Genomic DNA, 23,829 nt, shown 5'->3' with positions numbered 1-23,829 from the left:
CAAACATAACTCTGTGAATTCATCTATTCCCACACAAAGCTTTTAAAATATTCAATGTAAGATAAATACTGTACAATTCTTCTTGCTTACTACACACCAGTGAAAGGCTCATGTTTCATTTCCCCAATCCTGCTTCCAAGCACCTATGGAAAAAGAAGCGAAATTCTATAAAGGAAATCTGGTAAGAAACAAAATGATGATTTTGCTGACAAGGAAATTTCTGATAATTTGTATTTCTTGGTAATCTGGCACCTCACACTGACACATTCTAACACACTGCTATCAAGTGTTGTGGCTCAAGCCTGTAGTCCTAGCACTTTGGGAGGCTGAGGTGGAAGATGGATTGCTTGGAGCCAGGAGTTCAAAACCAGCCTGAGCAACACAGTAAGACCCTGTCTCTATAAAAAAAAGAGAAAAATTAGCCAGGCATGGTGACAGTTGGCTGTAGTCCTGGCTACACAGGAAGCTGAGGCAGGCAAATGGCTTGAATCCTGGAGATAGAGATTTCAGTTAGCTGTGATGACACCACTGCACTCTCTAGCCCAGGCAACAGAGTGAGACCCTGTCTCTCCATAAATAAAGAAAAAACAAAACCAAACAGCAACCCCTGCACACATACACTGCCTACTCATTGTAGAAACTGGATATTAATCTTAAAATTTTAAATCATTACTTATTGAGAGTTTACTTTTTATAAGCATTACAATAATGAATCAGGTATTCATTATTGCTTACCTATAAACTGATAAGCAAATACTTATTACCCCAGGTTTGCGGAGGTAAATTCCATTTTCAAGGCCTCCCAGGCAATAGGTGATCAGAACCTAGGGTTTGAATTCCAGCAGCCTGACTCCAAGACTATGCCATGACATCCCAGGACAGCTCTGGGTCCGTCCCACCTCCGCCTGGACTCATCTGCGTGGTGCCCTGTCACCAGCTTTTTCCACTGGGTCAGCTCCTGCCTGCTCATCCTCCTCATGAACTACGTCCTTCATTTACTTGCACCCTGGAGAGCAAAGTCACTGTTGCTGTCCAAAGTCAACTCCTCACCTTCATTTAGAATTTACCCTTCTTGGCTTCTTACAGAGTTTTTATACAGTGCCATAGAGGATATACTATGTGCCAGGCAAGACTTTTAAGAGCATTACACTGAAATATTTACTTCTCCCAATGACCAGATTCTTCCATTTTACAGAAGATAAAACTGAGGCAGAGAGAAATTAATAATCTTCCCAAGGCTCATACAGCTAGTAGAGGATGGGAACATGAGAATGTTGCTGAACATTGTCTTGACAAAAACACAAACCATCAATGCTCTTTCACTGCCCTCTGTCTGGCTTATGCAGAGCCTCACTCTTCATGAAAAAAATATTTGAAAAGGAGCCTCAACAAGACGTGGGATCCTGGTAGATTTGGGGAGACCCTTGAAAACCCTGGCTATGGGATGCCCGTGCATGGTGGTTCATGCCTGTAATCCCAGCACGTGGGAGGCTGAGGCGGGTGGATGCCCTGAGTTCATAGGTTCGAGACCAGCCTGAGCAAGAGCAAGATCCTGTCTCTAAAAATAGCCAGGCGTTGTGGTGGGCGCCTGTAGTTCCAGCTATTTGGGAGGGTAAGGCAAGGGAACCACTTGAGCCCAAGACTGGGAGGTTGCTGTGAGCTGTGATGCCAGAGTACTCTATGGAGGGTGACAAAGTGAGACTGTCTCAAAACAGACAAACAAACAAACAAACCCTGGCTATGGGATATTTTCTCTTTTAGCCTGTGAATAAGACATATCTTTTTCTTCAAGCTATGAAAGGAAAATCCTGGACCTGTATGTTTATCTAGTTACTCTAAAAACCTATCTGGCTGTGTTTTAAGAGAAAGCTATATCATTTATCTCCTTTTCCTTTTTTCAGGATCACTCCTCTATCCAGCCTGCTCCTGCTTTCACCGATTCACAAAGTTTATTCTGATCGAGTCATTCAATGCTCACTCTCGCTTTGTCTCTTTCTCGGGGAAGCTTCCCTAACGAACTACCCTTCCTACAAACTCAGTTCCCAACACTATCTATCCCCATTCCCTGCGTTTTCTCCTGAGATATACCATTATCTAGTATAAATAATAAATGTTTTTGCCTATTTGCTTTATTTATTACCTGTCCCCTCACAGATAATAAATGAAGCTCCAATAGACAGAAAGTTGTATTAATTTTGTTCCTTCCTTGACACTGAGCACCCAGACCTGTGTCAGGCACATGGTAGGTATTCAATAATATTTCTGAAAGTAAGGAGAGAACAAATTCCTTTGGAATGCCAAAACCTTTTCTGACAACTCCTCATTTCCTCCATGTCACAGTCCTACTCTGTTTGTCCCCCAATTTTAGTATCTTGAGGTTCTCCTTCTATTCATTTTAAGATCCCTGGGGTGAGGCTCTTTAGGGTTTTTGTTAGAATCCTGAGATAACGTTTCTTTAGGAAACATACAAAACACAGGAAATGGATGTGTACCTTCTGCGAGCAGAAAGCTGATAGGCATGTGCTTTGGGTAACCACTGCAGATGACTGCAGGCTCTTGCATTCTGCTGAGTGGTATTTCTGGGTTTGCAGGGTACCACGGCATCTGACTCCACCATGAAGGCCCCCATTTGTCTAGTGGAAAACTCACAAGAGAAGATGATGGTGAATCCAAAAGCATTACAGATTCTGAACAACATTTCTCAGCCTGTGGTGGTGGTGGCCATCGTGGGGCTATATCGTACAGGAAAATCCTATCTCATGAATCGTCTTGCAGGACAGAAGCGGGGTGAGTGTGGTCCTGGGGCAGGAGCTATTTCCTTGTCACCAGGGATAACACAAGCAGATCACACCTCCTCTAGGGTCATCTTAAAGAAGAATGGGACTCTACCCTATAAAGAAAACTTCTAATTACCTCCACCAAATTTACAATCTCAACCCCAAGATGTCCACAAAATCTCACTCTTGTCCAGTGGTGAATAATTGTCCTCACCTTATCAAGGTATCTGCTCTTCTGGTCTTCACCATCCCGTCCACTCTCCCCTGCTCAGGAGCTTTATCTTACACCACTTTTGCTCCAGGTACATGGTCATTGCCAATAGCACACAAATGTAATTTAATACATTCTGTTTATAAAAATGGATGAGCAGATAGTAGGATCCTTGTATATTTTGTGTGTTAATTGAGCTACTGTCCAATTTTTTTTTGCTCCGTATCATACCAACCCCAAAGGCCAAAAATCAAACCCTCTCACATCTTCACTAGAGTCCCCCGTTATCTTGGTAATCAGAGCACTTCATCCACTCTCACTTCTTAAAAATGGTTCTTCCTTTAAAATTTACATAAGGGGAATTATATTTCATGTGTTCTTGGGTTTTCTGCTTCTTTTGATCCATAAGAAGTTTGTAAGGTTCCTCTACTTGTCATATACATCTGAAAGTTATTCATTTTGCTACTGGATAGGATGTCACTGTTTGAGTATTCATTTGCCATTTATGTACATTGGTATTATTTTCTATTTTGGTCATTAATGAATAAGGCAGTCGTGAATATTCTTGGATTATCTCTTGATGCATGTATATAAAAATTCCCTGTGTACTATGCTCAGAAGTGAAATTTCTGGATCAGAGAGTATCTTCAAACCTTTTAGATAGCATTAAACAGCTTTTTGACTTTATATGCAATTTACACACTTACAAGCAGTAATTGAGAATTCTACACATCCTATAGAAATTTAGTAACATTTTAGTAACTTTCGCGGATCTGTAGACTATAGTTTCATGTTATTTATTCCACTATAAATAAGTCTGTGCACCTTTTCACATATTTATTCTCCATTTTTATTTCCTATTTTGTGACTTTTTTTTTCCTACCAGTTTGGTCTCTTTTGGTTCTCATTAACTTTTAAAACAATCTGCCTATGGTTCTGTTAGGTGATCCTGTCTTTAAAAACCAGTTAGCTATTTTTTCCTTCTAATATCTCACTTCCTCTGTTACTCAGCAGCTTAGCAGCGACCTCAGTCTACTAAACAAGCTTAAGAACACAAATTTGAGAAATTCCTAAGTGTGTGTGCATATGTATATATGTGTAAAGATTGGATTGATTGTTCTGGCTGAAATTGAAGCAACTCTTCCCCCCAACCTCCCAGCCTGGCACTTACTTTTCTACAAGTTTAACCTCTGTAACCCCTGCGCCCCCTGGTCTGCCTGCTGGCACTGTTCGCTGTTTTTTCCCTTGACTTGCAGGCTTCCCTCTGGGCTCCACGGTGAGGTCTGAAACCAAAGGCATCTGGATGTGGTGTATGCCCCACCCCTCCAAGCCAAACCAGACCCTGGTTCTTCTGGACACAGAGGGCCTGGGTGATGTGGAAAAGGTAAGGCAGAGAATCTTCTGTGCTTATGATGGTTTTCCTTTTTTTTTCTTAGAGTTTTAAACCTGCTTTTTAAATATTGAAGATCAGCTTGGCGCTTGTAGCTCAAGTGGCTAGGACACCAGCCACATACACCGGAGCTGGCGGGTTCCAATCCAGCCTGAGCCTGCCAAATGACAATGTCAACTACAACCAAAAAATAGCTAGGCATTGTGGCAGGCACCTGTTGTCCCAGCTACTTGGGAGGCTGAGGCAAATTCTTGCTTAAGCCCAAGAGTTTGAGGTTGCTGTGAGCTGTGACGCAGGGCACTCTACCCAGGGCGACAGCTTCAGACTCTGTCTCAAAATAATAATAATAATAATAATAATAAATAAATAAATGTTGAAGATCATGTTCTGGTTTCAAAATCCTTCTTGTGTATATGTGTGTGTGTATTTAATTTAATTTAATAGATATAGGGATTAAATTAATCTATTAATTTAATAGCTATAGGGATAATCCCTACATGTCCGAATTGTATAGTGGAGAAGTCACTGGAGCTTTTTGTACCCATCACTGAATAGCTCTGTACATCATACCCAACAGGTGACTTTTTATCCTTTACTCCTTCCTACTCTCCCCATTGTCACCAGTATTTATTAAGTCAATCTGTCATGCATGCCCATTGCTCTGCTCCCACCGAGGAGTGAGAACATGTGGTATTTGGTTTTTCTGTTCCTGGGTTGCTTCACTCAGGACCAATTTGGTTCCATCCAAATTGCTGCAAAACATACTGTTTAATTCTTTTTCATGTCTGAGTAGTATTCCATGCTGTACATATCTGTGTGTATGTGTGTGTGTATTTATAACACTTTTTTACCCACGTGTCAGTGGATGGACACTTTGCTGATACCATGTACATGTGAATGTGAATTGTGCTGTGATAAATGAGTGCAAATGTCTTTTTTTATAAAATGATTTCTTTCCTTTGGGTAGATCCCCAGTAACGGTACATCCACTTTTAGTTTTTTGAAAATGTCCATGTTTTTTTCCATAGAGGTTGTACTAATTTATATTTTTCCCAAAAGAGGATGGGAATTCTCTTTTCATTGCATTCACACCAACATCTGTTGTTTGTCAACTTTGTAATAATGGCCATTCTGAAAGGAGTAAAGCAGTATCTTGTTGGGTTTTGATTTGCATTTCCCTAGTGACTAGTAATAGTCAGCAGTTTTTCATATGCTTGTCAGCCATTTGTTTATCTTCTTTTGAAAAAGTCTCTTCGTGTCTTTTGTCTACTTTTTAATAGGATTATTTGTTTTTTCTTGCTGATTTGTTTGAGTTCTTTATAGTTACTGGATTTTAGTCCTTTGTGAGATGTACAGCTTTCAAGTATTTTCTCCCATCTCAGAGGACAGTGTTTTTCAACCTTTTTTATCTCACAGCACACTTAAACCTATAGTGAATCTTCCATGGCACATTTAAATTATGTCGATCAAAAAAATAGAGCGAGGAAACATACACTTATTGTGCTTTGAACTCCTTTTGAAAATAGTTTAATTAATGATCTTTAAAATTTATAGGGTGTACCTAAGATCCTCTCGTGGCACACCAGCGTGCCACAGCACACCAGTTGAAAATCACTGCTACGGGATGTCTGTTAACTCTGTTCAATAGTTTGTTCAGAGCTTTTAAGTTTAATTAAGCCCCATTTATTTTTGTTTCTGTTTCATTTGTTTCTGACATCTTAGCCATAAATTCTTTACCTAGGCTAATGTCAAGGATAGTTGCTCCAGGTTTCCTTCTCATATTTTAATGGTTGCTTCTCTTACCTTTAAGTCTTTAATTCACCTTGAGTTATTTTTTTGTATATGGTGAGAGACAGAGATCCAGTTTCATTCTTCTGCATGAGGCTCTCCTGTTTTCTCTGTTACTCAGCTACCGCACAGCTGAAGTGTGAATGAACAACCATGTGAATAAATGAAGAGCAGTCTCCTAAATCCTTTTCTGAAACATGCATTTTAGGGTGACCCTAAGAACGACTCGTGGATCTTTGCCCTGGCTGTGCTTCTGAGCAGCACCTTTGTCTACAACAGCATGCACACCATCAACCACCAGGCCCTGGAGCAGCTGCAGTATCCTTCCAGAATGTTCACTGAGTTTATTGGAATGGAAACTGACACTGGGTCTTCTTGGCTGAGACTCCGTTGTCCTCGTTGAGGAAGAATGGACACAGGGCAAAGGCAATGTTTGTGAACTTCGTGTGTAGGGGCAGTGTGGAGACTGTTGTGTAGGGTGCTTCTCATTCCTTAGCTAAGACTTCAGCTACGTGACTGAACTAACAGAGCTAATCAAGGCAAAATCCTCCCCAGGAACTGATGGAGCAGGGAGTGCCGCTGAGTTTGCAAGTTTTTTTCCAGACTTTGTTTGGACCGTACGGGATTTTGCTTTGGAGCTGAAGTTAAATGAACATGTCATCACAGAAGATGAGTACCTGGAAAACGCCTTGAAGCTGATTCCAGGTATCGGATGGTGGCCTGGGGAGGGGAAGTTTCAGTAGCAGGGGTGGGATCAAATAAGCCCAGTCATTCAGCAGCTTACATCAGTGTTTGCAGGAGACTGGTGTGAAGCCCATGGAAGTGGAGATTGGTGTTGGACAGGTGGCTGGGGTTTTAGTGGTCATTACTAGTTGAAAATTTCCAGAAGCTGGTATTTAAATTCACAGAGGAAATTTAGCACTTAATGTTCTTTCAAATAATTTTAGGCCAGTCAGCACCATAAAAGAAACACTTGAGCGTTGTCATCAACGCTATCATGTCCTAAGAGTCACATATTTGTGTTCCTCATTAAATCTAAGTGTTCCTCTTACTCAATGTGGAAAAAAACCACTTCTTCTGATTGCATGTTGGTAAACACAGAATCTTAAAAATCAAATGACAAAATTTTGAAAATACATTTCTTTCAGTATATTTTACTAGCCTGGATAGCTAAATTCTCTGGGAAAAGGATATTTATATGCTAAATGATTCTAAAATAAATACAACACTGATATGTTCCAGCAAGATGGTCAAATTCTTCATTTTACATTTCCATACCATCACCTTCTTTCAACAGCCTTATACAAGGCAATGTATAAGGCTGTTGTCAATCTATCATAAAATTATTGCACAGATTATATTAAGTGGAGTAGCTAACTGATGACAATTGGTATAAATGTCAATTTTTTGTTCATTCATTAATTCATCCTTTCAACAAGCCTTTATTTTGAAAATATGATATAGGCTACAGAATCCCTCTGCACAAAAGGTCAAATCCAATCTATTCTGACATAGAAAAGTGAGAAAAATGAAGAGTTCTCCAAATTCCATTTAGATTAACTTTTCTCTGGACTTTACTGCTAAAGGATTCTTTTAACATATTTATGGTATTTATAATTTTTGGCTCTGATTTTGATCCATTTTTCTTACTGACATGGGTATCATCTGTCCTCCTCATGAGATCATTTCCAACATCATTTTATCCTTTTAGAGTATTAGTTTGCTTTAAGGCCCAGATTCCATTCAAACATGGGACTGTCAAATCAGCAAGGTATTTATGACAAATTGTGTGACTAATCAATCACTCAAAAACATTTAATAAATAGTCTATCTCCAGCCACCATACAAGGACCAAGGAAACCAACCATAAACTTTTTACTTGTTGTGTGAACCTCTCTTTCCTCTCCAGAAGTACCTTCTTGCTTTTCAACCTGTACAACAATGGGTTTTCCATGGCTTGGGAGGATTAGAATCAAGCAGCTTTGTATGATTGTATAATAGAAAATTTACAAGGCAGGGAGCTGGATAAAAGAAGATTTACAAGGCAGGGAGTGATGCAGTGATCCTTGGAACAGTCCTCAGCACTGGTCCTTGTCTACAATTTGTCTCTTGATTGAGCACTCTTTTTACAATTCCACAGGTAACAACCCCAAAATTCGCAATTCCAACATGGCTAGAGAGTGTATCAGGCGTTTCTTTCCCAAACGGAAGTGCCTTGTTTTTGACCGGCCTACAAATAACATAAAAGATTTACTTCATCTGGAAGAAGTGCCAGTATACCAACTAGAAAGGAATTTCCAGGTGCAGTCTGGAAATTTCTGTTCTTACATCTTCACCCATGCGAAGACCAAAACTCTGACAGAGGGTATCACTGTCACCGGGAACCGTGAGTCTCTTTCTACCCACAGCTGGACTCTGTGGTCCAGTGTGTGAGATGAAGCTGGGATACCTCTGTGGGTTGGTCAATAATTTTGTTTACTTCTGAATAAGGATGTGGAGAAGCAGATCTTCATGCCACACATGCAAATGCATATTTCTGTTCTTTTTTGATTTCTTTATTGTGTGAAGAAAGTTTAATCACATTTTTATTGTTCATTTTTAAAAATTTCAGATTAGTATCAGGGTATAGACATTTAGGTTACATTGTTTGCATTTGTTAAAGTCAAAGTTGTAGTTGAGCCCTTCACCCAGTAGGTGGGCCTTTTACCCCAATGTTGTACCCATTAAGACAGTAGTTTACCAAACTGCCTCTCTCCTTCCTTCTCTCCCTACTTGAATTTAATTGTGTTTTTCTCTTGTGAGGGTATATAGTTGTTTGCCTGTTGGTTTCCTGTTAGTATTGAGTACTTTGGATACGTGCTTTTCCATTCTTGTGAGACTTACTGAGAATGATGTTCTCTAGATCCTTCCAGGTAAATACAGGACATGCAAACTCTCCGTCTTTCTTTATGGATGAATAGTATTCTGTGCTACTCAGATACCATAGTTTATTTATTCATTTGTAAGCTGATGGGCACTTGGGTTGTTTTCACATCTTGGCAGTTGTGAATTGAGGTGCAATAAACATTCTAGTGCAAATGCCCTTATAGCAAAATGACTTTTTTTCTTCTGGGTAGATACCCTGTAATGGGATTGCAGGGTCAAATGGAAGGTCTACTTCTAGCTCTTTGAGGATTCTCCATGCATTTTTCCAAAAAGGCTGTATTAGTTTGCAGTCCCCCCAATCATGTACACATCTTCCCTTCTCTCCAGACCCATGCCAGGATCTGCAGCTTTGGGACTTTGTGATGTGGGCTATTCTCACTGGGGTTAGGTGATATCTCAGGTGGTTTTGATTTGCATTTCTCTGATGATTAGGGATGATGAATATTTTTTCATGTGTCTGTTGGCCATTCATCTGTATTCTTGGGAGAAGATTTTGTTCATGTCTCTTGCCCAATGATAAATGGGATGGATTCTTTGCTGTTTCCTTGATTACTTTGAGTTCTCTGTAGATTCTGGTTATAATCCTTTTGTGAGATTCATAATAGGAAAATATCTTCTCCCATTCTGAAGGTTGTCTATGTGCTTTAATCATTGTACCCTTAGCCATGAAGAAGCTTTTTTAGCTTGATCATGTCCTATTTACTTATTTTTGTTGTTGGTATGATTGCCATTGACCCTTTATGATGAAGGGTCTTCTTCATAAAATTTTTTCCCAGGCCAATATTCTCAAGAGTTTTTCCCACACTTTCTTCTAGAGGTTTTATCATTTCTTCTGTTAGATTTAAATCTTTTATTCACCATGAGTCTTTTTTTTTTTTTTTTGAGACAGTTTCACTCTGTCGCCCTTCGTAGGGCACCGTGACATCCCAGCTCACAACAACCTCCAGCTCCTGGGCTTAGGTGATTCTCTTGCCTCAGCCTTCCAGTAGCTGGGACTATAGGCGCCCGCCACAATGTCCAGCTATTTTTTTTTTTTGCAGTTTGGCCGGTGCCGGCTTTGAACCTGCCATCTTCGGTATATGGGGCCGGCGTCCTACTCACTGAACCATAGGTGCTCCCCCACCATGAGTCGTTTTTTGTAAGTGGTAAGAGGTGCGGGTTTAGTTTTAGTCGTTTGCATGTGTCTAACCATTTCTCCCAGCACTATTTATTAAACAGGGATTCTGTTCTCAGGTGTATGCTTTTGTTTGATTTATAAGATCAGGTAGTGATATGACGTTGGTTTCATCTCTAGGTATTCTGTTCTGTTCCATAGATCTCTGTCTGTACTTTGGTGCTCTGTCTGTATTTTGATCACTATAGAACTAAAATCTGGTGAAGTGAGGCCTCCAGATTTGTTTTTATTTCTAAGAAGCTTATTTCTTAATTAAGTTTCCTTTTATGGATATTTATTGAGGCCTAAAATATTTCATGAAATCAATACACGAGTGTTATAAACACAAACTGCTGTCAGGGGAGAAGTCTGCTTGCTGAAGAGAAGTGTTTCTCAGTGAAGATATACAAGAGATTTTACAAATTTACATGAGTCAGAAAATGAATAGCAGACCACGAGTCTCATAAAGGCTCATTGAGATTTTCAGAAACAAACTTAAATATCACTAAGTACAGGCCTGGTTTAATGACATGAGACCTGTGCATTCACCCAGACCCCATGCTGAGATGACCCAAGCTTGTTTGAATTCTCTGCGTTGCTGTCTTCAAATTCCTTATGGTATCTTTTACAGGGGGACTTGATTTTCCTTTGGAATTAAGATTCATAAATTATGTAATATACTTTCCTTGTCTAATAAATTTGTTTCTATTTTACTTAGCTGAGAATATATTTTCTCCAGGGAACTTAAACATGTACAGTAGAACTCCATAGTTGACTACACGTCCCTACATTGACCACCTCCTTAACTTGACCTAATTTTCATAGACCAGACATGCACCACATATACATATCTATACAGTAGGCCTAATTTTTTTGTGTTGACAACCTCTGTATGTTGACCAGTTTGTAACAGTCCTTGGGGTCATCAACTTAGAGAGGTTCTCCTGTATTTTGCAGTGAGTAGTTTAATTTTCCAATGGGATAAATCCAAGAGCTATAAAGGAAATAGCAAGTAGGAAAAGCAGTTGTTATTATAAACAGCTGGATTCATAAAGCAAGATGAAAAAGGAAGAGCAGGGGGAGGAGGAAGAGAAATGTAAATAAAGTTTTTGTAATTTTTAGAATGTTGATTCTTAAAATTTGAAAAAAAGTAAGTAGAACTCTCTGTTTGTTTCCTAAATATTTTTCATTCAGGGCTGGGGACGCTGGTGGTGACCTACGTGGATGCCATCAACAGCGGAGCAGTGCCTTGTCTGGAGAATGCAGTGACAACGCTGGCCCAGCGTGAGAACGCAGCAGCTGTGCAGAGGGCAGCCGACCACTACAGCCAGCAGATGGCGCAGCGAGCGCGGCTCCCCACGGACACGCTCCAGGAGCTGCTGGACGCGCACGCGGCCTGCGAGAGGGAGGCCCTTGCCGTCTTCATGGAGCACTCCTTCAAGGACGACACACGGGAATTCCACAAACAGCTCGTGGTACTTTTACTATTTATCCTTCCTGATTCTGGTCCTTCTAAGTGATGCCTAAACTTGACGTCTGTGACTCTCTCATCTTACCACAGTAGAAGGAACCTGGGTTCCTGCAAATGAAGGGCTCTGTGGGCTACAAATCACACTTTTTCTAAAAGATGGTCACTATTTTTATTGCTTCAAAACAAACTACCATAAGTTTAGCAAATGATTTATTTATTTATTAAAGATGGAGTCTCACTCTGTTGCCCAGACTAGAGTGCCCTGGCGTCAGCCTAAGCTCACACAGAAACTTCAAACTCTTTGGCTCAAAAGATCTTCTTGCCTCAGCCGCCTGAGTAGCTGGGAGGGACTACAGGCGTGAGCCACCAGGGTAGGCCAAGTTTAGTGACTTAAAACAACACACATTATTAGCTCACAGTTCTGTGGTTAGAAGTCCTGATCAGCGTGTCCAGGCACAAGCTGAAAACAACGTGTCAGTGGGCTCAGATTTATGTGGCAGTGCTGGAGAAACACTCTCCGTGTTCCAGCCAGCAATGATGCATCAAACCATTGTGTTTCTAATCTCTCTAATTCTCTCTTCTGACACCAACTGGAGAAAATTGTTTTTAAAGGGTTCAGATGGCCAGACACAGTGGCTCACTTCTGTAATCCTCGCACTGTGGGAGGCTGAGGCTGGGAGTCCCTTGAGCTCATGAGTTTGAGACCAGCCTGAACAAGACCTCATCTCTACTAAAAATAGAAAAATTGGTTGGGCAGGGGGTCGGGGGATTTGGGCGGGGGAGGGGGGGGGCAGATACCTGTAATCCCAGCTACTTAGGAGGCTGAAGCAGGAGAATCATTTGAACGCAGTAGTCTGTGGTTGCTGTCAACTAGGCTGATGCAACAGCACTCTAGCCTTGGGAAGAGAGTGAAGCTCTGTCCCAAATAAATAAATAAATAAAATGTCCAATCAGGTCTCTATTCCTTAAATTCAACATGTGCTACATAGTATAATCTAGTCACAGGATTCCATCCATCGTATTTGCAGTCTCAGGAACTTTGCAGAGTACAGATACCAATGGCTGAGAAATCTTACGTGATATCTTGATTTTGCTTAACACAGGCACATTTACTAAAAGAGCCTTTCGGTCTGTCTGGGACTGATTTAAAAGGGGCAAAAATCTCTTAATTCATAATGATGAAATCCAGCTAGTCTGTAAACTTACAAGTAAAAAAAAAAAAGCATGGCTCGGCACCGGCAGCTCAGTGGTTACAGTGCCAGCCACATACACCAAGGCTGGCGGGTTCAAATCCAGCCTGGGCCAGCTAAACAACAATGACAACTGCAACCAAAAAATAGCTGGGCATTGTGGTGGGTGCCTGTGGTCCCAGCTACTTGGGATGCTGAGGCAAGACAATCACATAAGCCCAGGAGTTTGAGGTTGCTATGAGATGTGACGCCATGGCACTCTACTGAGGGTGACATAGCAAAAGAGTTTTTTTCTTAAATCTTCACATAGTCCAACCCTTATTGAAAGAATGCACAGATGGTTCATACTCTCTTCAGAATAGACTTAACTCCTTACTGGAGAATTAATTTATCCCAATCTATGATTTCCAAGGAAATTTTACTTCCAGCAATAATTCAGCTTTCTATTACTCAAATTTGGATCCCGAGTCCCTGATAATCATAGTCTAGTTAAACGAACAATAGAGTTTTTCTTGTCACCTCATAATTTTACAGATATTGTGTGTAATTAAGAGGAATTCCAGAGGAATTAACTTTTCAGAAGTCGTGCAGAGAGGTGATCAGAACTGGGATGGGAATGAGTCTTCTGCATCCCACATCCCAGTCCCCTCTGAGACCATGAGACTGTCTTCTTTAAAAGGATATGGCTGGAAGTAGAAGACATTATTCTTAGTAAAGCATCACAAGAATGGAGAAGCATGAATCCTATGTACTCAATTTTGATATGAGGACAATTAATGACAATTAAGGTTTGGGGGGGAGGAAAAGCAGAAAGAGGGAAGGAGGGAGGGGGGTGGGGCCTTGGTGTGTGTCACACTTTATGGGGGCAAGACATGATTGCAAGAGGGACTTTACCCAACAATTGCAATCAGTGTAACCTGGCTTATTGTACCCTCAATGAATCCCCAACAATAAAAAAAAAAAAACAAAAAAAAATTGCCACTAAAAAAGAAACAAAATAAATAGATAAAAAATAAAAGGATGTGGCTGAAAGGAGTAGGGCGCTGGCCCCATATACCAGAGGTGGCGGGTTCAAACCCAGCCCTGACCAAAAACTGCAAAAAAAAAAAAAAAAAAGGATCACAGTTGGACTTTCCCTTCTAAGAGCTTCTTTCTATTCCATTTCCCTACATTTCCCTGCCAGGCAGCCATAGAGAAAAAGAAGGAAGAATTCGTGCTGCAGAATGAAGAGGCATCGGTCAAATATTGCCAGGCTCAGCTTAAGCGTCTTTCGGAGCCCCTGATGGAAAGCATTTTGAGAGGAACTTTCTCTGTTCCTGGAGGGCATGAGCTTTACTTAGAAGCAAAGAAGAGGGTTGAACAGGACTATGAACTTGTGCCCAGGAAAGGAGTTAAGGTGAGGAGTAAGGGCCAGGGGGATGGCCAGCAGAGGATAGTCAGAGGGTCTTTGTTGCCCCTTCTGGAAGTCTAAGACCACAGCACCATTTGTGGAAAGAAACCAGAACATGGAAATATCTTCACATTTTTAGGTTTTACATCCACAATAATTTAAACACTCTTAATGAAACCAGAAATATTTCTTCCCAAAGAGGATTTAGAATCAGGAATGTGTGTGAAACAATGGGGTAGTTTTTTTGTGCTCAGCATGGAGGAGACATCATGAAAGAAACAACTTTGTCTTCAGGAAGATTATGCTCTCACCTGACATTGACAGCTTGGGAGTCGATTGGCTCTGGTGTGATTAGGTTACCATAGTGGTATGCAGTGATCGCTATGATGACGGTGGTGGTGAGCATCATGGCTCACACACAGGAACCATTTCATTCACTTTCTGTACCAGGTACAGTTTTAAGTGATTTGTTGGATTATCAGTTTAATTCTCATAATAACATAAAGTAGGTATTACTGTCTTCCATATCAGGCAGTGAGAAATGTAATGCATGGGGAAGCTAGTAATGTGCCTGAGATGATGAAGCCAGCAAGTGGCAGAGCTGAGAGGGCTCACCTGTGCACTTGGCATCCATTAGACACTCAGAACTTTTTCCTTTTGAGGAAACAGCATATTATACCAATGTACATGGCTACCAACAGTATCCAAGCGTTCTCTTTTCTACATATCCTTACCAGTAATTGTCATCTTTTGATTTTTCTATAAGGGTCCTTTTAGTGGGTGTAAGATAATAACAAATTGTGGTTTTGATTTCCGTTTCCCTGACACTTAGTGATGTTGGGCATATTTTCACTTAGGTGCTGGCCATTTACATATCCTTTTCTAAGCAATGCCTATTAAAGTTCTTTGTCCCTTTTTTCAAAATTTCAGATTAATATGAGGGCATAGGCTCGGCACCTGTGGCTCAAGCGGCTAAGGCACCAACCACATATACACCTCAGCTGGGGGTTTCGAATCTGGCCCAGGCCCGCCAAACAACAATGATGGCTGCAACCGAAAAATAGCCAAGCATTGTGGCGAGCTCCTGGAGTCCCAGCTACTTGGGAGGCAGAGGCAGGAGAATCGCGTGAGCCCAGGATTTGGAGGTTGCTGTGATCTGTGATGCCACCGTGCTCCACCCAGGGCAACAGCTTGAGGCTCTGTCTCAAAAAAAAAAAAAAATATATATATATATATATATACATATGAGGGCATAAATGATCAGGTTACATTGTCCTTTTTTCAACTGGGTTATTTGTTTTCTGTTATTGTTTGGTTTTTGGCCATTGTGCTATATGAGATCCCAATAGTGGTAGATATGTTGTATTAGCCTCTTACCAGGTATATGTCTATAAGTATTTTTTCCCATTCTGTATGTTAAGCTTTTTGTTTTGTTGATCATTTTCTTTGCTGTGCAGAACCTTTTAGTTTGATGACATCTCACTTGTTTATTTTTGCACTTGTTCATCTGTGTTTTTGGTGTCTAATTTAAAAAATCATCACCAAGATAATGGGAAGGACTTTTCCCTCTGTTTCTTGTTTCAGGGGTTTTAATATTTCTGGTTTTAGGTTTAAATTTGCATCCATTTTTAGTTCATATTTGTGCATGAAGTAAAATGAGGATCCAATTCATTGTTGTGGATATTCAGTTTTCTCTGTACCATTTATTGAAGACATTCTCTTTCCCATGTGTTTTGGCATGTTTGATGACGATTATTTGGTTTATTTCCTGGGTTTCTATTCTTTAGTACTGGGTTATGTGTCTAGTTTTATGCCAGTACCACATGACTTGATTAATACATCTTTATAATAGATTTTGAAGTCAGGAAATATATTGCTGGCTTTATTTTCATTGCTCAGGATTAATATAGCTATTTGGGATCTTTTATACATCCATACAAATTTTAAAACTTTTTCTTATTTTTGTGAAAAATGTCTTTGGAATTTTCATCAGGACTACATTAAACCTGTAGGTGGCTTTGGGTAATATGGACATTTCAAACAACATTAATTCTTCTAATCCATGAACATTAAACACATCACAATTTATTCTGTGTCTTCCTAAAGTTCTTTCATCAATACTTTATAGATTTCACTTACAGCTCTTCCATCTCCTTGGTTAAATGTATGTGTAAGTCTTTTTCTCTTTTGGATGCTATTGTATATTTTTGTTTCCTTAATTTCATTTTTGTATACTTTCTTCTTAGTGTGTAGAAATGCAACTATTGTTGTATGTTAATTTTTTACTTCGACTTTACTGAATTTATCTATTATTCCTTCAAGTTTATTGAATTTATTTATTACTCTTAACAGCTATTGGTGGGCTTCTGGTTATGTTTGCAAAGGAAACAGAATCACTAGCTTGAAGAAATATCGGTATTTTCATGTTCATTGCAGCATTATTCACATTAACCATGCTATAAAAACAACCTAAGTACATATAAATCCACAAAAGGATAGGTGAAGATGTATATACAATATAATGAATTATTATTTAGCCTTCAAAAGAAGGAAATCCTGCCACTTGTTACTATATGAATGAACCTGGAAACACAAATACTGCATGCATCACTTTTATATGAAATTTAAAAGAAAAAAGTCAAAGTCATATTAATAGAGAGGAGAATGTTGGTTTCCAGGGGCAGGGGGATGGGGTGAAATGGGAAATAATGGCCAAAAGTCACAATCATTCATTTATAAGTCTGTTCTCAATACCTAATTTCTAGCATGGTGACTCTAATCAAAATTATGTATTATGTAATGGAATTTGCTAAGACAGTAGATCTCAAGTGTTCTCACCACATACAAAAAGGGAACTGTATGGTTTCACAATGCACACATACATCAAAACATCATGTTGTATACCTTAAGTGCATACAAGTTTTGTTTGTCTATCATACCTCAGTAAAGGTTTGAAAAATCTCAGAGGCAGCCTGCAAAGGCAGCCTTGATGTTTCTGGCATCGAGGTGGGAACTCTCAGTTGAAGGACCGAGAGATGTTATGGTAGGTCAGTTAGGGCGGCACTGCATCCAGGCAGAAGAGAAAGAATGTGAAAATATTCCAAACCATGCAGGCCCAGTGCTGCTAGCAGTGCAGTCAGTCTGGCTGTGTGCACACTGGGGCGGGTGGTGGCAGCTGGGAAGGGGGCTGCTGGGGAAGCTTCTCTTGTTACAGGAAAGAGCTTGGGCCCATTGTTGTGGCCACAGAAAGACTAAAGCACTGTGGGATCCTGGGGTTAGATTTGCAGTTTGGTGGAACAGTATTTTTCCTCGTTAAAAAACTAGATCTTTGCTGCCTCACTGATCTTCCTCCTTCTTGGTTCCTCAGGCAAACGAGGTTCTCCAGAGCTTCCTGCAGCAGCAGGTGGTTTCAGAGCAATCCATCCTGCAGTCTGACAAAGTCCTCACCACTCGAGAGAAGGCCATAGCAGGTGAGGGGCAGGGCTCAGCTCTTATGGGGTGGGGAGGTTCCTGCAGTGTCCTCTGCCTGATCAGACAGAAGCATCTTCCTGACACCAGGAGCTTTATCCTGCTAGAGAACACGTGCTCTGCTAAATCTTACACTAACCCGGAGGGCAGGGGCTTCCCATCTGGCCAGTCAGTGCTTTTCCTTCACAGTCTGAAACATACTCTGCCTGACGTGGCTGGTGGAGAATTCAGATATTTCCAATCATCCACATCTCTGGGTGTTTTAAAGTTGGTTGGGACTCTGGGCTCAGGAGGGTAGAACTCAGGCCTGGCTGTAATTTTCTTTCCTCTGTAAAATGTTGTAAAACAGCGGAACAGGCCATGAGGGAGGCAGCTGAACAGGAAGTGTTGGTGCAAAGACAGAAGCAGGAGGAGCTGGAGCAGAAGATGCAGGCTCAGGAGAGAAGCTTCCGAGAAAACATGGCCCAACTTAAAGAGAAGATGGAGAGGGAACAGGCAGACCTGGTGAGAGAGCATGAAAGGATGCTGGGGCACAAGCTGCAGGTGAGTCTGGACGAAACCTGACGACGCTGGGTGGGGGCGGGGGGACTGGTTCCTCGGGAAGCCTGTAAGTCTGCAGACTCCAGCACCTTCTGTAGCGTTAGCCCTTGGAGAGCACACGGGACATCCCAGGGTGCTGGCTGCTGGGTGTGGAGACTGTAGGATGCTCTCACCATGCCCCAGTGAACAGGTTTAGTCTACAGGTCCTTCAGATTCCCGACACCCCCATCAGAGAGACCTGAATTAGATCCATCTGATCTGAAGGTAGCAGGTTTGGCCTGATGTGAAATGAGGCATGCTGAAAGCTGTGAAATTGCTTCATGTTTCCATTTCTACCGGATTCAGGCCTTACAATGAGAGTAACATGCATTCTTCTGAGAGTCATATGCATTCTTCACCCAAACCTGTAGCATTGTATCCAGGGTCAGCAGTTCCCAGTATCTGTGAGAGGAGCCTGGCCCTGCTCCCTCAGCGTAACTGAGCATTAGTTAGAATGAAAGCTGCATCCCTCCCAAAGCGCATTCTTTGTATGGGAGGAAAACTCCTCTCCTCACTCCAGTAAGGCAATGTCACAAAGGCACAAGCCATGGGCACTCCCCCTGCTCATGCCCGATCATCTGGAAATTTTGAACAAACTTATCAAAAAGTCATAAGATGTTAGCAAAATAGGTACACACTTAACTGATGACATTATCAGACATAAAACTCTGACACTTACAAATTGGGGATTTTTTAAAGTGGATTATTCTTCCTTTACAGCTCCAAGAAAAACTGCTTAATGAAGGATTTCAAAAGAAATCTGAGGAGTTAAATAAAGAGATAATTCAACTAAAAGAAGAGATGGAAAAAGCGAAAAGGCACTGATGTTCTGTAAAACCCTTTGCACGGTGGCCACCACAGGTATGGCAGCCCTGCCTTGAGCTGCTGAGCCAGTTGATGTACAGATGAAATTTCTCAACTCAGGTATGGAATAGGCTGAATGCCTGGCAAGGGAATTATAAAATAAAGTTTCTTTGTTATAATTGGATAACATCGTTGCTCATTTCTTCAGTGTATGTGTCACAATGGTTTCCTTCAAGGACAGTCTAAAAATAAAAAGCAATGAACAAAGACTATCAGGACTTGACATCCACAAAAATCAAGCTTAATTTTGATTGAATTAATAATTTACAGAAATAGGAACATGTTAGAAGATAGAGAAATTATTCACAGAAAGATTTAAGTAAAGCAAAAAGACTAATGGTCAGATGAAGAAAACATTTGCACTTTATAAGATAGTCCCCGAGGTGATTTCAGTTGTAATTAGCTCTACTTTTGGGAGAGGCTGAGGGACTCCCACACCTCACAGTAACTGGTGTCAGGGGGCACTGTGAGACCTGCCCCTGAAGGATTCTAGAGAGCTTTAAGATTCCAACCCAGCAGTGTCTGAATGCTGAGAAAACAATCAGGTGATCACTGAGGGCAATTAAGTTAGGAATAAAGACCATATAGGTTGCTGGCTGTGTTCTCTGTCTCCTACAAAAAAGCACACCAGCACCTGGTGTCCTGGAAACATATTGAAACATATATATTCCTATTAAAGTTGGTCCCTTCTACCATATATATGTATGTATATATACATACACATACATATTTTTTAGTAATTTTTTTATTTTTCTATTTTATTTGATTTTTTTACTATTTTTATATTTTTCCTCTTCTTTTCTATGTTGCTGAGGTTGTTGCTGTTTTGAGCTATTGGAGCTTTTTATTTGTTGCTGTTGTTGTTTTGTTTTGCTAAAAATTGTTTGGTCGGTTCTATTCTTTTTTTTTTTTTTTTTTTTTTGAGACAGAGTATCTCTTTATCACCCTCAGTAGAGTGCTGTGTCATCACACCTCACAGCAACTTCCAGCTCTTCGGCTTAGGCGATTCTCTTGCCTCAGCCTCCTGAGTAGCTGGAACTACAGGCACCCACCACAACACCCGTTTACATTTTTGTTGCAGTTTGGCAGGGGCTAGTTTGAACCTACCACCCTTGGTATGTGGGGCCAGCGCCCTACTCACTGAGCCACAGGAACCACCCTGGTTCTATTCTTAACTTACATTTTTTACTTTCATCAAGAGCAAGGATTCCTGTATTTTTGATTATGGCAGAGGAAGAGTTTGGCTTAGGCTGGGTAGGAGCTCCTAATTTCGAGGAACCCACCCAGGCCAGCCCCTCAAAATCCTTGAATTACAGGTGTGGCCTTAATACCATGCCAACAAATACCATTTCTTTTATCATTCTCATTCTCTCTTCCTGTCATCATTGTCTCCTGTTCTTCAATTCATTTCTTTCATCCCACTTCCTTTTTTTTCTATTTTTTCTTTTCTTCTTTTTTCTTCTTTCTTTCTCTTCCTCTTATTTGTCTCAGTTTGCACTTTACCCATTCATTCTTTTTGGCATAAGCTCTGAGACAAGGTAATGTAAAGCAAAGGAGGAAGCAAAAAGGAAAAAGGAGGACAAGGAGGTGAACAAAAAGAAAGATTACACGAAGAGGAACCAACAGAAAAATTTGAACAACATAAAAAAAAAACACAAAAAAACAGAGCAACTCCCACAAGGGACCATGAGGCAGCTATTACAGAAGAATCCACCTATAAAGATTTTATGGATTTCAAATAAAGGAAATTTGAAAAAGGGATGATAAAGGAATGGACAAGAAAATGGAAAGACAGAACTAAAAGTAAGAGAAGAGATATGTAGAAAATAGAAACGATATAGCAGCGCTTAAGGAAATGAGGAAGACAATCACCAGAACATAAAGTTTCAATAGAAAGTATCAAAAATAGGTTAGACCATGGAGAATAAAGAATGTCAGAGCTACAGGATAAAGTTCTTGAGTCAAAGAGGCAGAAAAGAAAAGAGAAAAAGCAGAACAGTAGTTTAGAGAGCTATGAGATACCATGAAGCATTCAGATATATGAATAATAGAGATCCCTGATGAGGATAAAGATTGTCCCAAAGGAATGGAAGCCCTACTGGAGACTATCATAAATGAAAGCTTACCAAGTTTTACCAAAGATCACAACACACTCCTTTCAGATGGATATCAAAGCCCGGGTCATCTCAACTCAAACAGAGCTTCTCTAAGATACATTGTAATTAACCTGCCCAAAGTCAAGATGCAATAAAAAATTTTGCACAGAGGCAGAGCTATTAGAATGACAGCAGATTTTTCTTTTTCTTTCTTTTTCTTTTTAGAGACAGAGTCTTACTTTGTCATCCTCAGTAGAGTGTCATGGCATCACAGCTCACAGCAACCTCAAGCTCTTGTGCTTAGGTGATTCTCTTGCCTCAGCCTCCGAAGTAGCTGGAACTACAGGTGCCTGCCACAATGCCCAGCTATTATTTTGTTGCAGTTTGGCCAGGGCTGGGCTAGAACCTGCTATCCTCAGAATATGGGGCTGGCACCCTACTCACTGAGCTACAGGTGCCACCTGACAGGAGATTTTTCAACTGAAACTTTCCCAGCCAAAAGAGACTGTTCATACATGTTCACCATGTTCAACATTCTCTCTCTCTCTTTTTTTATTTTTATTTTTTGAGACACAGTCTCACTATGTCACCCTCACTGGAGTGCCATGGCGTCACAGCTCATAGCAACCTCAAACTCTTTGACTTAAGCAATTCTCTTTCTTCAGCCTCCTAAGTATCTGGGACTACAGGCATCTGCCACAATGCTCAGCTATTTTTTGGTTCCAGTTGTCATTGCTCTTTAGCAGGCCCAGACCAGGCTCAAACCTGTCAGCCTCAGTGAATGTGGCCGGTGCCCTACTCACTGAGCTATGGGCACTGAGCCAATCTTCAACATTCTTAAACAAAAGAATTTTCAGCCCAGAATTCTGTATCCTGGCAAACTAAGTTTCAAAATTGATGGCGAAATCAAACTTTTTTCAGATATGCAAACACTGAGGAAATTTGCCACAACAAGGCTAGCTCTACAGGAAATAATTAGACCTATTCTTGACAATGACCATCACAATGGACCACCAGCAAAGTAAACACCCAGAAGCTAAAGGTCAAAACTTAGCTTCCATAGAGGTACAAAGCATAAAACTACATAGCAGACTTTCACAAATAAGATGAATAGAACTCCACCACATTTATCGATTCTCTCAATAAATGTCAATAGATTGAATTCACCACTGAAGAGGCACAGGCTGGCTGATTAGATAAAAAAGTTCAAGCCAGGGGTGGCGCCTGTGGCTCAGTGGGTAGGGCGCAGGCCCCATATACCGAGGGTGGTGGGTTTAAACCCATCCCTGGCCAACTGCAATGAAAAATAGACAGGCGTTGTGGCAGGCGCCAGTAGTCCCAGCTACTCGTGAGGCGGAGACAAGAGAATTGCCTAAGCCCAGGAGTTGGAGGTTGCTCTGAGCTATAACACTACGGCACTCTACTGAGGGCAATAAAGTAAGATTCTGTCTCAATTAAAAAAAAAAAAAAAAGAAAAGAAAAGAAAAAAAAGCTCAAACCATCCATATGCTGTCTCCAGGAGACACAACTACCCTTGAATAATAAATCAAGACTCAGGGTTAAGGAATGAAAAGCATTATTTCAAGCAAATGGAATTCAGAAGAAAGGAGGGGTTGCAATCTTATTTTTAGATACAAGTGCATTTAAGCAACTAAAGTTAAGAAAGACAAAGATGGACACTTTGTACTGGTCAAAGGAACAATTCAACAAGAAGACATTTCAATTTTAAATATTTATACACCCAACTTAAATGCTTCCAGATTTATGAAACAGACTTCAATGGGTCTGAGCAATATGATATCCCATAACACCATAGTAGCCATGGAATTTAACACCCCTCTGACAGAACTGGACAGATCCTCTAAACAAAAACTAAACAAAGATATAAAGGACTTAAACGTGACCCTAGAACAATATGGGATTAATAAACATGTACAGGACACACCATCCCAATGCTAAAGAATATACATTTTTCTCTTCAGCCCATGGTACATACTTGAAAATAGATTATATCCTAGGATACAAACCTCAGCAAACCTCAGCAAAATTAAAGTATCAGAAATTATACCTTGTATCTTCTCCAACCACAAGGCAATAAAGGCGGAACTCAAGTACAACAAAAATGTTCATCCCCACACAAAAACATGGAAATTAAACAATCTTATGCTGAATGATAGTTGTGTTCAGGAAAAGATAAAAGAAGAATTTGTTAAATTCCTCAAGCATAACAACCATGAAAACACAAGTTACCAAAACCCGTGCACACAACAAAAACAGTCTTAAGAGGGAAATTTATTGCAGTAGATGCCAACATTCAAAAAACAGAAGGAAAGCACATAAACAAACTCATGAACCATCTTATGGAATGGGAAAAAGAAGAACAATCTAATCCTAAATCCAGCAGAAGAAAAGAAATAAGCAATATTGAATCAGAGATTAATGAAATTGAAAACTAAAGAATCACTCAGAAAATTAATTAAACAAAAAGTTCGTTTTTCAAAAAAATCAATAAAATTTATAAACCTTT

General features: G+C 40.4%; 1 protein-coding gene across 3 annotated transcripts in view; it reads left to right on the top strand.

Annotated features, from left to right (window-relative positions):
• Positions 1-23,829, top strand: part of LOC128585995 (guanylate-binding protein 4-like) — an 83,964-nt gene that overhangs the window by 3,492 nt on the left and 56,643 nt on the right. The window contains exons 3-12 of one of the 3 annotated variants that reach the window (XM_053591457.1): positions 2,592-2,787; positions 4,245-4,372; positions 6,375-6,484; positions 6,675-6,871; positions 8,307-8,552; positions 11,439-11,719; positions 14,089-14,301; positions 17,663-17,765; positions 18,113-18,306; positions 19,063-19,324. The exons of 1 other annotated variant lie outside the window; for it this stretch is intronic. In XM_053591457.1, the coding sequence (XP_053447432.1) occupies positions 2,592-2,787; positions 4,245-4,372; positions 6,375-6,484; positions 6,675-6,871; positions 8,307-8,552; positions 11,439-11,719; positions 14,089-14,301; positions 17,663-17,765; positions 18,113-18,306; positions 19,063-19,167 (1,773 nt within the window). In that variant the 3' untranslated portion in view covers positions 19,168-19,324. Of the gene's footprint in view, positions 1-2,591; positions 2,788-4,244; positions 4,373-6,287; positions 6,485-6,674; positions 6,872-8,306; positions 8,553-11,438; positions 11,720-14,088; positions 14,302-17,662; positions 17,766-18,112; positions 18,307-19,062; positions 19,325-23,829 lie in introns of those variants that run through there. One more of the 3 variants, XM_053591458.1, reaches the window with a different exon arrangement.

Source organism: Nycticebus coucang, chromosome 5 (assembly GCF_027406575.1).
Source record: "Nycticebus coucang isolate mNycCou1 chromosome 5, mNycCou1.pri, whole genome shotgun sequence".
In the NCBI taxonomy this organism is placed as follows: domain Eukaryota; kingdom Metazoa; phylum Chordata; class Mammalia; order Primates; family Lorisidae; genus Nycticebus; species Nycticebus coucang.
Note: the sequence above shows the minus strand (reverse complement) of the source record. Positions and strands in the feature narration are given on the sequence as shown.